General features: G+C 35.0%; 1 protein-coding gene across 1 annotated transcript in view; it reads left to right on the forward strand.

Moving 5' to 3' along the window:
- Positions 1-14,149, forward strand: part of poe (E3 ubiquitin-protein ligase-like protein poe) — an 849,790-nt gene that overhangs the window by 372,293 nt on the left and 463,348 nt on the right. The window contains exons 32-33 of the mRNA XM_090388478.1: positions 1,084-1,193; positions 5,349-5,444. Coding sequence (XP_090244604.1) covers positions 1,084-1,193; positions 5,349-5,444 — 206 coding nt within the window. The remainder of the gene's footprint in view (positions 1-1,083; positions 1,194-5,348; positions 5,445-14,149) is intronic.

Genomic DNA, 14,149 nt, shown 5'->3' on the forward strand with positions numbered 1-14,149 from the left:
CTAGAAGACTAACCTGGGATGTCCCATGATGAACAATCCTTCAGAAGCTTTAAATGTGTCATCTCCACCAAGTAACTTAGTCTTTAATTCTGCTAGTCTTTTTTTCCAGTACGTTGGTTGAGGAAGTTCTTTTGTTTACTCTTTGTGTGCTATTCTTGTTTTTGGAAATCGTGTGCTTATGTGCATAGCTCAGTATTGAAAACATTTAGTATATTTCTTTCAATAATTTCACACTGGTATATGAGACCCAAAGTGCTGTTGGTGTGATACACAAGCACTTGACATTGCTGATATAAACAGTTCGCTCCTACATTCATCCCAGTACATGCAATATGAAAAAATCTCAATATATAGTACTAATCTGTCACTGCTTCCTTATTAACTTTTTAAGTAAATATATGTTGTGTTTACAATTGTGAGTATCCCAGTACCATTAAGAGAATATCATTCATTAAACTTAGATAAACAAATAGATTTTTCTTTACATGAAGCATTCGGTATTCAAAATGCTTTTTTTAAAAAAATAAATTTAACTAATTTGCAGTATGTGAATATTATGGCAATTGTATACTTGAAGGAAATTTAGTCTCTTTATTCCTCTTCTAACCTGAAAAACATGTCTTTTTTTGATATGGTCGAGTTCTCTTATGGCCAATTTCATCTTTTAAACAAATTGCCAGTGTTACAATGCTTTTGAATAAGTAGCACTTCCCAAAAGAGAATTATTTTGTTAATTTTTAAAAGTTGTCCCTGTTGTGATGACTATTTCAAAGGCCAGCTTATATTTATCTTTTGAGAAATGCTATTTATTTGAAAGTAGTTCAAAACCAGGTAGCTCTTTGAAAGAGTGAAGCTGGCTTAAAGTGAGAAAAGTATAACCATGTTAAAGAGGTTTGTCCTTTTTGAAGTTGAAATAAAAATAAAGGGATAGAATTTTCCTTCTGTTTTACATACATATTTCTTTCTGCCTTTCGTCTTTAACACATTTTCATGCTATTTAGAAGACTGGGGAGGGTGCATTGATTATGAAGTAATTATTATTATTTCTGGTTATGATAATAGGAAGTTTTTTTACATTTTTAGTGATGTTGATGAAAGAATTCTGCATGAGTGTCTCAAATTCTTGGACAGTCTTTTAGATAAATCAGCAGGAAAAAAAGCAATGGAGAAGTTCTTTACTGAAGGGGACAATGGTAAATTATTCCATATCTGTGAAGCAGTAACTTGTTTAGCCTACCACTTTTTAAACTACATATAATTTTTGCTTGGTCTGTTGCAAATTCTTTTTGCTTCACAGTGATTATTTCTCTCTTTGACAATTAAACTTAACTGGTTGAATAAAAATTGATGCCATGAGCTATTGTGCTGCCTTCTCACCTGCTAGTTGCCTGTAGTGTAAATGACATTTATTTATAAATATCAGAAATACATGCATCACATTGCAGTCCATGGTCATGAAATTTAAAATTATGGCACATAAAATATGTTTTCTTTAAGAATTATATTTTTATAGTTGATATGATAATTTTGGGTTACATCATCTATAAAAATATAGATTTGGCCTTCATGAATATATTTAGCAGCTTACTTATTTTCTGTGTTGTTCTTTTGGTACAGAGAGGAAATCAGGAATTTAATTATAATTTTTTCATAGTAATTCAGTATTTTTAAATTCTGTGAAGGGCTATTCTAAAAAGTAGTAAGATATTAACCCTTTCTGGCATATGCATGTGTAGGCATGTGTTTATATAAATTTAACTTCAAACAAATATATAGTAAGATAGAAAAAGAGAAAATAAAAAGAAAATTAGGATAAGAAACATTAGTGGCTGCAGTGTATAATTCACTACATGCTGCTTATAATGAAATATAAATAAATAATGATTAATTGCCAGTAGCATGGCAAACCAGTAGAGTGAATAGTAAATTAAAACCATACATAATAAAATAAAATGTGGGGAATGAAGAAAAAAGTATTGTAGAAGAGACGCTTCAAAATAATTTAGAAAAGGCCAAAATATACAGTACCAATTAACAGAATTTTAGAATATGCCAATTCAACGAAATTTAGCGACACCCGATGAAAGCACCATGTCTGAATTGTGTGAAATATCACTGATACGGAAGCGAAAACCAAACCGTAACACATGACCAACTGGCGCCTCCGTAGCCAGGTGGGCAGGAGCAGCAGTGCGTAGCACACGCTTCTTGATTAGACCTCGGTTCGAGCCCATGAACACCAAATATGGAGGATGTGAAAAGATCAGGGAATGACCACTGCATATCCCCGGAGCAATATGGTCTTAGTTGCTAATGCTCCTAAAAACCAAACAACTACAACAACAACATGACTAACTAAAAAGAAAAAAAACAATATAGACTGACCATTATGCCCCATCTCGATGGAGGACCACAAGGTCAATAATGGTCAGGGAATCACTGCATTTTGAACATTAGACAAATCCAAGCATTATCAAATCGAAAATGCCATGGATTTGAATAACGATGGCCCTTATGCTGTGAAAAATTATAATAGAACAGATCCTAGATATTTCACACAGTTCAGACATGGTGCTTTTGTCTGGGTGCCGCCAAATTTCATTGAATTGGTATATTTTAAAATTCTGTTAATTGGTACTGTATATTTTGACCTCTTCTAAATTATTTTGAAGTGTCCCTTCTACAATACTCTTTTCTTCATTCCCTTCTCCCCCTTTTTATTTTATTATGTATGGTTTTAATTTACTATTTGCTCTACTGGTTTGCCATGCCACTGGCAATTGATTAATTTATTTATGTGTTTATACAGGGTGTTTCAAAAGTGATAGTCAATAATTTAAAGGTGAACTGTACAGACTACAATATGCAAAAAAAACCTAGTAAACATAGGTCCTTAAGTGTATCGTTTTCCAGATATTGCACATTTCTAGTTGGGTTCCACCACTGACAAGGTGAACTGTACAGAGTTGGGATCCACCACTGACTTGTTTGTTTGGGTTAGGTTATGCTCATTCTCTCCCTTTCTCCTCTCTCAGTGCTCTGAGATGTAGCAGGCATACTAGTACTTATCAAAGGATAGTCAACATGGAAAGAGGTTACAGTAACGAAGAGTATGCGGACATGCATCTCATGTATGGTAAAGCCAATGGCAGTGCACTCGAGGCTGCATGTTTGTACCAAGAAGCATTTCCCTGCCAAAGGCAGCCCAACAAGTGCACATTCATCAGGGTACAACGCCTTAGAGAACATGGGCACTTCACACGTGGAGTACGAGCAGGTAGCCCCAGAAGCGTAACATCTGATGTTGAGGAAAGGGTGTTAGAAAGAATAGAACAAAATCCAGGAATTTCGACGAGGAGAGTTGCTCTGCAAGAGTGTGTACTGAGTCATAGCAGTGTGTGGTGAATGAACTTTACATCCCCATTTACTGTATCCCTACCATATCTAGCGTATACAAGGTCTCAGCAATACAGACTACCCTCTCAGAGTGCTCCTATAGTCAGTGGCGATCTTAACAGAAAATATGCGTTATCTTGAAAACGGTTCATTTGCAGCCCGATGTTCACTGGGACGACTGTTTTGCTTATTTTAGTTTGTACTTTTTACCTTTAAATTATCGACCATCATTTTTGAAACACCCTGTATATATATAGATACATTATAAATCTTTCAGTAAGTGCTACCATCTCAGTTGTAGACACAGTTTATAATAGATGGCAGCACAAAAATACATTTTAAAATCAGAGGAGTGGTTTCACACCTTCAGCTGTTTTTGTTCACTTTTGGCTTGCAAAAGCTGACATTCTCTAAAATTCAAATCCAGAAGTTGATGAGATTGAATAAACTGATGCATAAATAGATGTAGAAGATAGCATTATAATTAGAAAAAAGTGACAAAAAGTTTTTTTGATGGATTTTTAAATATTTTTTTAGAATTAGTTTAGGATTTTTTGCACTTTGTTTTTAAATTTTGATTTGATTTTTGGAATTTTTTCACTCTAAAATTGGGGAGCCCAAGCCAAAAATAAAAATGAATTTTTGTACAAAGTTTTCATTTTTATGAATTTTCGAAATTTCATGAACTCTCTTTACATAGCTCACTAGTGAAAAAAATCGCCCCTCAGGGTCTAATCATGTTAAAAAAAAAAAAAAAGTCACTCCAGAAAAGGTTAATTTTATGTATAAAGTTGCAACTATGAGAAGAATGAAAGAATTATTTTATGACTAAACTGTTGTATAATACAGTAGACTCCCAGTTATCTAGAATGGTGGGTAAATAAAATTTCACAGTGAAAGAAATGCTTGTAATTGTGACAAAAATATAAATTATTTAAATACATATTATAATCACATTTATAAAAGCATACTACGGCATAAAATTTAACACAAAATTCCCTTTTTTTTTTTTTTTTTTTTTTTTCTTTTGAAAAAGGAATATAATGAAGTTCATTTTTTTCCCCTCAGTTTGCTTTCTGCAGAGTGGTATGCTATGAATTTTGAAATATCATTTTATCAGTTAGACTGACATCTCCTTGTTGTTCCATTTAGTTGATTAGAGACTCGTTAAAGATGACACTCCAGTGCATTTTTTCGTATTTATTGATGAGCTGACATTTTTGTTAGTAGAGAGAACAATCCTTTTCCAGTTTAATATGATGGATGCACTTGGATACAAATTTTAAAGAACATAAGGTATAAGGTATGTTCGTGTCAGACAGCACCTGGGATTTCTCCCATCTCCGCATATGTTTCGCTGTATCAAGGACAGTACACTGTCAAGCCAGAGACTTGAAAGTGTGTGGGCCATGTCTATGCAGTATGATATGTTGTGCCCATTGTTTGTCCGGCTTATTGGCAGCCAGGCCCCTAGTGCGTCCTGACATTGCCCATACCTCGCCACGTGGAGGCTAGCTGGGTGTATCCAGTATCACAACAAATTGCTCTGGCAGGTCCTGCCATTTAGGTTCCTGGGATTTCAGTGGCTAGGACCTAAAAAAAAAAATTAAAAGAACATTGAGAAAAAATGTTAAATTAACCACCCAGTTAAAAAAAAAACTAAAGGATTTCTTAAATGTGACTAAAATGTAGCTGAAATATGAACCAGTGGGTAGAAAGGAAAGTTGGATGAGGTTCAAGGTCATATCTACAGGAATGTAGACATGACCTTGATGACCACAACATTAATGCAAAATGTAAACAGACAACACCTGTAACAGATTCCATGTATTTATTTTTGTTGTCCATCTTCTGCAGTCTGTTGAGACCCTTATTAATCTGCTCTGGATAATTGAGAATCTACTGTATATTAATTTAAAGTTATTCATTATTATTTTCCTTTTTTTTTTCAGATATGATTAATATATTGTTGTCTGCAGCAAATGGGAATTTAAGCTCTGCATATGGCACAAGAGTACTAAAATTTTTTAGTAAATTATTTCAACAAGGTAAACATGAAATTTCATTGCTTTCATATTATGAAAAATGTATTGATTGAGTGAATTTGAAGGAAAAAGAAAAATAGTGATTCTGGCCAACCTGTAGAATCAACTTAATGTTATAGGTTTTTCCAGATTGGATTATTCTTACAGCTGTCTTAGTAACAGCAGATTTAATGTAGTTTATGGTTATAATAATTTTGAAAATTTTTATTATTGAAAAGAAACTGGAATTCTTTACAGTGTGAATCATAAAAAGTCAAATAAAATGAATAAAAATTAATGGAACTGTGATGTTTCAAATAAAGTAGAAAGCAAATAATAGAAGGATCCAATTTAATTAGAAATCTGTCAGATATTAAGCATCCTAAAAAACTGTGTCTATATTCATTTAATTTAAAAACGCAAACTACTAGCATGGAGATATTTTCAATAAATCATTTGGATTGCCCACATGAGATTATCTTTAAGGAATTTAATAGAATCTTAACTAACTTTACACAGTGGTTTTCAACCTTTTTTTTAATAACGATACCCCTAAGTAATTTATTTTATTTTGCAGCACCCTTACTCAATTTTCTGCCTGTTAGATCCGATTATCTCTCTGTATGTGTGTGTGTGTGTGTGTATATATATATATATATATATATATATATATATATAAAATATTAAAAAATATATATGTTATATGATATTTATTATAATAATATAATTATAAAAATTACATATTTCATAATACAAATTATATATATATATACAGTACATAATTTTATTCTTCATATAGTGGTATTAAGTAAACATCAATTATAGATCACCACAACATTAAAAAGAAACTGTACACCTTTTTATAATGAAATAAACATATAAATTAAAAAATAATAATACGTTTAAGTAACTTAAACCCAAATTACTTGGCACCCCTGGAATGTTGTTGCAGCACCCTGGTTGAAAACCACTGACTTTACAGTTTATCAAGTTCAGAATGATTTGTTCACTCATATATTGAGATAAACAAAGCACTCATTGCCAAAACTAAGTTATTTTAAAAGCTTAATGGAAAATTCTCTTGGTTTTTGGAACACATGGATTTTGTGCAGAAAATCTTTTGTTAATTTCTCAGATTTCACCCTACAGTGGCCTTAGATACACCCATATCATTTTAAAGCCATTCTAAATTCTGATCTGCACTCAGTTCACCAGTGGTTGCAAACATGGCTTCTGAACCCCTTGGCATTTTCTGATGTTCAGATACCCTGAATATGTAATTTGTTGTTGCTATTGTTGTCTTAGTTGGTATCTTTTGGAATGCAGACTTATTAGTGATTTGAATTTTTGTTTGCTCTTTGACAATGAAGATCTGTAAGCTTAATTTAGGTATTTTGTATCGTCAACATTCATGAATGTTTTGGTTTAATGATTTCTGAATACTCTTTTTTTTCCATTAAATATCCTTGACAATAATGATCAGTTTTTTCTTTGCTTAAATCACTGTACCCTAATACCATTCAGATACCTAATAGCAATCCTTATAGCAGTGTTTCTCAACCTGTGTGCCGTGGCACACTATTTCCACAATCAATTCCAACAGAGCCTTGCTGCATCCATTCCAACGGATCCTTTCCTACATCCATTCCAACAGATCCTTTCTAAAATGAGGCTTCCAGACCTCTATGCAATGCTAACAATGTGGCCTTACCATTGCCTTATACAGTGGAATAATTATCCCTTTATTTTTGCTGGAAAAATTTCTGTACATCATTGACAAAACTCTATGAGCTGTGCTAGCAGCCCATGAGCACTACTCAGAGAACTTTATGTATGACTGCACAATTACTCTCAGGACTTCTTCATTCCCCACTACCTTGAGTGTGGTATGAAACAGTTGGTATAGTATCCTGGAATTACTACTACCCATATGCAGTACCTTGCATTTTTCAATTGTTAAACTTCACTGCCACCTCTTTGCTCATCTGGTTAATTTCTCTAGATCTCTTGTTGCAGTAGCATACCCTGGTTACTGTCATTAACCACCCTGCCATACACATTAAGCATGATATACCTTCTTCAGTATGATTAATAAATGTTGAAAACAACAATGTGGCCAGCACTGATACCTAGAGAAACCACTAATAACAGTAGTCCAAGAAGAGCAGCAACCATTGATAACCACCTTCTTCCTTTAGACACTCAATCATCCCTTTATCCATAGCAGCTTTCCACTAATGCCACGGTGCTCCAGTTTGTATAGCAGTCTTTCAGCAATACAGTATCTATAGCTTTATTGAAATCTAAGTGTATGATATCTCAATTATTTTTTGCATCCAGTTCCTTTTTTACTGCATCATAGTATCCAATCAGATTGGTCAGACAAGATCACTGCTTTACAGATCCACGATGTGATTGCCATATCATTACATCCTGTATAGATGGTCCTGTGTTACTTCTTTTATCAACGACTCCATTATTTTCCCTGGAACAGAAACCTGTAATAATTTACTTCGAATAATTAGCATTAGCATTAGCATTAGTAGAGGCATTTGATGCAAGAAAGCAAGCTTATGCAGCATCAGCCAAAAAAAAAAAAAAAGTAACATAAATAAATAAAAATAACCACTTCCACTTCACCCCTCTGTTCGTTCGAAATACCTGTCCAGCTGAGCCTTAAACTTATTTAGGCTATCAACTTCCACGACAGGGGATGGAAGTCTGTTCCACCTACCAACCACCCGCTGGCTAAAGGCAAATTTCCGCACATCTATCCTACATCTGTCTTTCCTCAGTTTGAATTTATGCCCTCTCAGGTGATTATTCTGAGCAATTACGAGGTTTGTAATTATTCACTTCAGCTGTTGAGGTCTAAGCCTTGAATAGTGTTTCTTAGTTGTTATAAAAATGCCTAGTAGCTTCTACAATTACTTTCCTGAATGCTTCCCATTTAGAATTTTCAGTTGGTTTTATGAAGTAGAATTTAAAAAAATCTGTAAGAACCATTGTAGTCACCTTTATGAAAGCAAAATCCCTCCCCTTTACTACTGGCAATAGTTATATCCTTAAGTAGATTGCACATCAGTGCTACTTAGTGGTTCCTTTATGTAGAGATTCATAATGCATGTAGAGTCACTTCTGATAATCAGATCAAGAGTATTGCTCTGCACTGCCTCTCTAACATGCTGGTGTAGAAAACAGTTATCCAATAAAGCCAGGGAGGTTTTGCTACTTTGTGAATGACCAATCCACAATTTCCAGTCAATATCTAGAAAGTTAAAATCCCCCATTATAAGACATTCTGATTTACTGATCAACGCTATTTGCCTGTGTAGTTGTTCATTATACTAATCACAGTCATTTGGCTTATAACACATTCATACCCTTGTATATGTTTTCCCAATGCTTAGGTCACACCAACCTGACACACAACATTGAACTGCCTTAGATTCTGTGTGTTTCTTAACCAAGAGCATAACTCCTCCCTTCCCTCTTGTCTTGTCTTTTTTCTGTACACATTATACTTGCCATATTCAAATTCTGCAGGACTATCAAAGATAACTCTGCAGAATTCGAACCCAACACTGTCTGCATTTGATAACTTAACCAATAATTCAAATTCATCAAATTTGTTTACTGTATAGCCTATACTCCTAGCATTAGTGTACATGATGCACTTGTTTTTACCCTTGCTAACTAAGACAGGATCCCCGGCAGTCCTTATAATCTCCAACACTTTAGAAGTAGTTCAAGAATCCCTTTCATCTCTGCCTGTGGTTGCTGTTAATCTATTGGTCTGTGTACACACACACACACCCAACAATGCCTCCATAACATCAGTGGATATCCTTGCACTCATTCTATTTTAGTGTTTCTCATTCATGTAAAGTCTTTCCTATTAACAAGCACGGATCATACCAAGAAAAATCCTACCACATGTGCCTTGCACAGTCTCTCCAGGGCTGAATTGATTGACAAGGCTTTCATCGTGTGTGCCCTTCTGTCGTGTTCAGGCAGAATTACAGATACTTTAAAATTTAATCCTAACTCCTGACTTTTTTCTCAACATTGCCCTGTACTTGCAAAGTAAATCCTCAGATCTTCTGCTCTTAATTTTGTGCCCTTAAAAGATGATAGCTGTTCTACCTCAACAACTTTTGCTCCCAACAGATATAGCTTGTTTCTATTCCACTAATCCTTTTTACAAAACATATTTCCCTGACGATAGAGCGCATTATAGCCTTAGCTGCTAATGCACCAATAAAATGCAAATCCTGACAATAGAATCACCAAATACTGGCATTAACTCCAAATAGTTATATTTTACTTTACTTATTAAAGTGTATACAAAGGGTACTAGGAAAGTTTTGCAATATGACGCAACAATGAATCACAGGAAGCTGCTTTGTTGCTGCATGTTGAGACATGTTCATACGTGCATAGTAGCTGCCGCGCCAAGTCGATGGGCTCAGTTATTCATTAGTAGTGAGAGTGTAAAGCGCTTGCGATGGCATCGTGGTCACGAAATGAGATAAGGACAGTTTTGCGGTATAATTTTGTGCGTGGTTTAACCATAGACCAGTGCTTAGAAGAAATGACTCTTGCACTAGATGATGATTGTCCACATCGTCCACAACGATATTCAGGTGGTATAGAGAATTCCAAAGGAGAAATTTCACTCTGGAGGATTCTGAGAGACCGGGAAGGCCACGAACGTCAGTTACGGAGGAAAACGTTACTGCTGTGAGGAAAATGCTTGACGAAAACAGGCGAGTGACCTACCAACAGATAGAGGATACTTTGGGCCTAAATGCACCAGCAATTCGTTCGATTCTGCAAGATCATTTGCACGTGAAGAAACTTTGTTCTCTCTGGGTGCCGCATCAACTGACTGAAGAGCAGATGACACGACGTGTGACTTGGTGCCGGGAGATGTCAAAAAAGTTTGATAAGGGACAATCTCGGTATGTGAACAACATCGTGACAGGTGACGAGACTTGGCTGTACTATTACGATCTGCCGACCAAGGCTCAAAACAAAGTTTGGGTCTTTGATGATGACGACACACCCATAATTGTCAGAAAATCCCGATCTGTAAAGAAGAAAATGATAGCTGTATTTTTCAAATCGAGTGGAATTGTGGAACGTGTCGTTTTGGACACGCAGAAGACAGTCACAGCTAAGTGGTATACTGAACAATGCCTGCCTAAAGTCATTGGATCTATGAAGAACCTGCGGCCAAAGTCAAGAATGGACACCTGGTACCTCCATCACGATAATGCTGCAGCTCACAGCGCCAAAGCCTGCACCGAATATTTGACCACGACAGGACTGAAACTTCTCGAGCACCCTCCCTACAGTCCAGACTTTGCTCCCTGCGACTTTGCACTGTTACCGCATGTGAAAATGAAGCTAAAAGGGAGGCGGTTTTCCAGTGATGAGGACCTTCTACGGGCTTGGGACAACGAGTGTGCTTTACTCCCTAGTGAAACTTGGCAGAACTGGTTTAAAGATTGGTTTCGGAGGATGGAGAGGTGTATTGAATGTAGAGGAAATTACTTTGAAAAAATTAAATAAACAAAGCTGTATTGCAAAACTTTCCTAGTACCCTTTGTATTTTTGATTTTGAAATTATTTGTGCCATCACCATTATAGTAGATCATTCAAGATAAAATTTTGTGATCGACTAATATATACATTTATAGATATTATACAGGAAACCCTTGATTAGTGCGGTTAATGAATCCTTGAAATATACCGCACATATTAAAACCGCACTAATCAAACTTAAGAAACAATGGGAATAATTATAATGAATCCTTGAAAATTATGAAATTGTAAAAATATATTTTTTTTACTCAATACGTACCTATAATGCACTGCATAGTTCTTAAATTATTAAGGAATAAATTTAAAAAAAGATAGTATGATTTAAATTTTATTTTTTGCAAAAAAAAAACTTATCTAACTTCAATTGAACAGTGGTGGCTTTCTTCCTTTCCTCCATGATTTTGCGATAACAATCAATTTGCTTATCTAACCCTCAACGAACGTTCATGCTTCTCTCTGCATCTGGATCAATCTCTAGTATGAGTTCTTTTGCTTTTTAAAGTGTATTAAATAGTTCAAGTTTTTTGAATGAAATTTCTTTGGGAGCAAATTCCTTTTCTTCTGCTTCATTTTCGTCTTCTTCCTCGTATGCATGTTGATGCTCAATTTCAAGATCGTCGTTACTTAAGTCTTTTGAATGCGAGTCCAATAATTCTCTAACGTTTTCTGAATCTACTTCCTCAAAGCCGAGGTCTTTTCCAATTGTAGTAATTTTATCAATAACTTTGTTGACAGGATTAATGAAACCGCAAAAATCATTTGCGCATTCAGGCAAAAGATTCTGCCAGACAGCTCTCATGCAGTTGTTCGTCATTTCTTCCCACGATTTGTGTATGTTCTCAACTGCTTCTTTAATATCATAATATTAAAGAAGTTTAATATTAATAATAAAAGAATAAAAGAATATGAGTTACCAGAGCAAATTTCAATTTCAGAGTGGTATGGGGTGCTGCTGTCGAGCATTTTGGAGTCGATTCCCATTCATTTAAGTTAGAAGACCCTGGTGAGTGCGTGTCACGTATCTGCCGCTTTAGGCCCCGTTGTGAGTTGCCAAGCACCGCAAGAAAAAAACAGCGCACTAATCAAATTTGATAACGCATATATTAAGGGGATAGTATCAAAAAAATTTTTCGCACTAATTAAAACTGCATTGTTCAAAACCGCATTAATCAAGGGTTTCCTGTAATTAACTATAAGTAATATACATTTTAAATAAAACTAATACATTTATTTTAAAACCTAATACTCATCAGGTGTGTGTGTGTGTGTGTGTGTGTGTGTGTGTGTGTGTGTGTGTGTGTGTGTGTGTGTGTGTGTGTGTGTGTGTGTGTGTGTGTGTGTGTGTGTGTGTGTGTGTTACTTAGATACTGGCTGAATGTATATGTATAAAATGATTGTGTTACCATTTTCAATCATATTTTCTGATAATTGCCTTGCCAGTTGACTAAGCTGTCAGGGTCTGATTTAACTTCACTTAAAATGAATAAATAATAATAAAGCAGGTATACCTTACTTAACAAAAGGATTAATTTCCTTGAAAACAAGATTCTAAGCAAATGTTGATTTTTCATGTAATCATGTTATGATGATAGATGCATTCCTTGAAAAAATTTAGTAGCAAATTTTAAATATTCAGGCAAAGTAGTTAAATATGTTAAAATGGTAATTATTTTGCATAAACTTATAACAATGGCCTTGTTGTATAGCATAATAATAAGTAAAAATTTAAAGTTAGTGGTGCATTAGTTTTAAGTTAGTGGTGCATTATTCAATGTGAGCCATTCTCATTTGGCCTATAAACATAGAAGAAAGGTTTTTTTTTTTTTTAAATGAAAACTCCAAACATGAAAGGTATAGAACCTAATAATGCTTCGTACTGTGCATGGACTGAATATTGAAGATGAAAGAAAATATATGTTGACTTTAGAAAATGGAATTTGAATGAATGAATAAATGAGAAGATAAATTGGTTCTGTGGGTTAGAAGTTGGACAGTAAAAGGACTGGTTGACTGGTAGTGGCACACATTCAGACTGCTTTACAAGAGAGAGCAGGAATTATAAAGCCAATTCAGAAGAACAGAGCCCATGGATATATCTATAGAAAATGCATGCAGCAGAAACAAAACATCTATCAGACAGAGAGTGGAGAAGCAAAGATATGAGTCATTAATTAACCTAACATCCCTCTTTTGAATGGAATCCAGAAGCCTGAGAGAAGTTTTTGGGGGTCACTACCACAGATGTGGGAACAATGTTCCATGGTAGGGCGGATTTGCAATTTGTACAGACTGAACGGTTGTTTGGAAGAAAAGTAATAGTTAGAGGGAAAGAGAAAAACCCAGTTTTTTAAATGCGGAGGAAGCAATATTTGTAATGTGCTTATGCCAAAAGAAATTGTAATTCGAGATAATCTCCAGTAGAGATATGTGATCGTGTCTAGAAATCTGAGTGTCACTGAAGATAAGCATAGGATCAGAAGAATCCTTTTTGGGAGATAAAAGACAGGACTGAGTTTTAGAAGGATTGATATCAGCTAAGTTATCTTTGCATCATTGGAGAATTACCTGGAAATCAGCATTTAAAGAATTGGTAGCAGATGTTTGAGGAGTTGAAGATGTTTGTGCAGAGGCAAGGTTTCTCAAACTGGATGGTGGAATGAAATGTGCTATCATCAGCAAAACTATGGATAGGATTTCTGGTCAGTGAAAGAAGATCATTATTATATAAGAGGAAAAGAGTGGGAGAAAGAACTGAACCTTGGGGAACACCAGCATTAGTGGAGAAATTAGAAGACAGAGAGCCATCTTCCATCACCCGCCAGTCAGAGAGAGAAAACTGGTTACCCAATTACAAAAAACAGCTGCCAACCCATAAGCTGGAAGCTTTTTTAGAAGGCCTTTATACCAGACATGATCTAAAGCCTTTGAAATGTCAAGAGCAACTGCTTGAGTTTTAACAAACTTTTCCATTGAATTTGTCCAAAGATGGGTATCATAAGCCAGAATGTCACCAGTGGATCAACATTGACTGAATCCATACTGGCGATTGTTAATCAGATGGAAGGTTTCTAGATTTTGTTGATTTCTCCATTATTTACAAAGAGCAGAAGTAAGTGCAA

This window comes from Mastigoproctus giganteus, chromosome 14 (genome assembly GCF_048544385.1).
Source record: "Mastigoproctus giganteus isolate SK-2022 chromosome 14, ASM4854438v1, whole genome shotgun sequence".
Classification (NCBI taxonomy): domain Eukaryota; kingdom Metazoa; phylum Arthropoda; class Arachnida; order Uropygi; family Thelyphonidae; genus Mastigoproctus; species Mastigoproctus giganteus.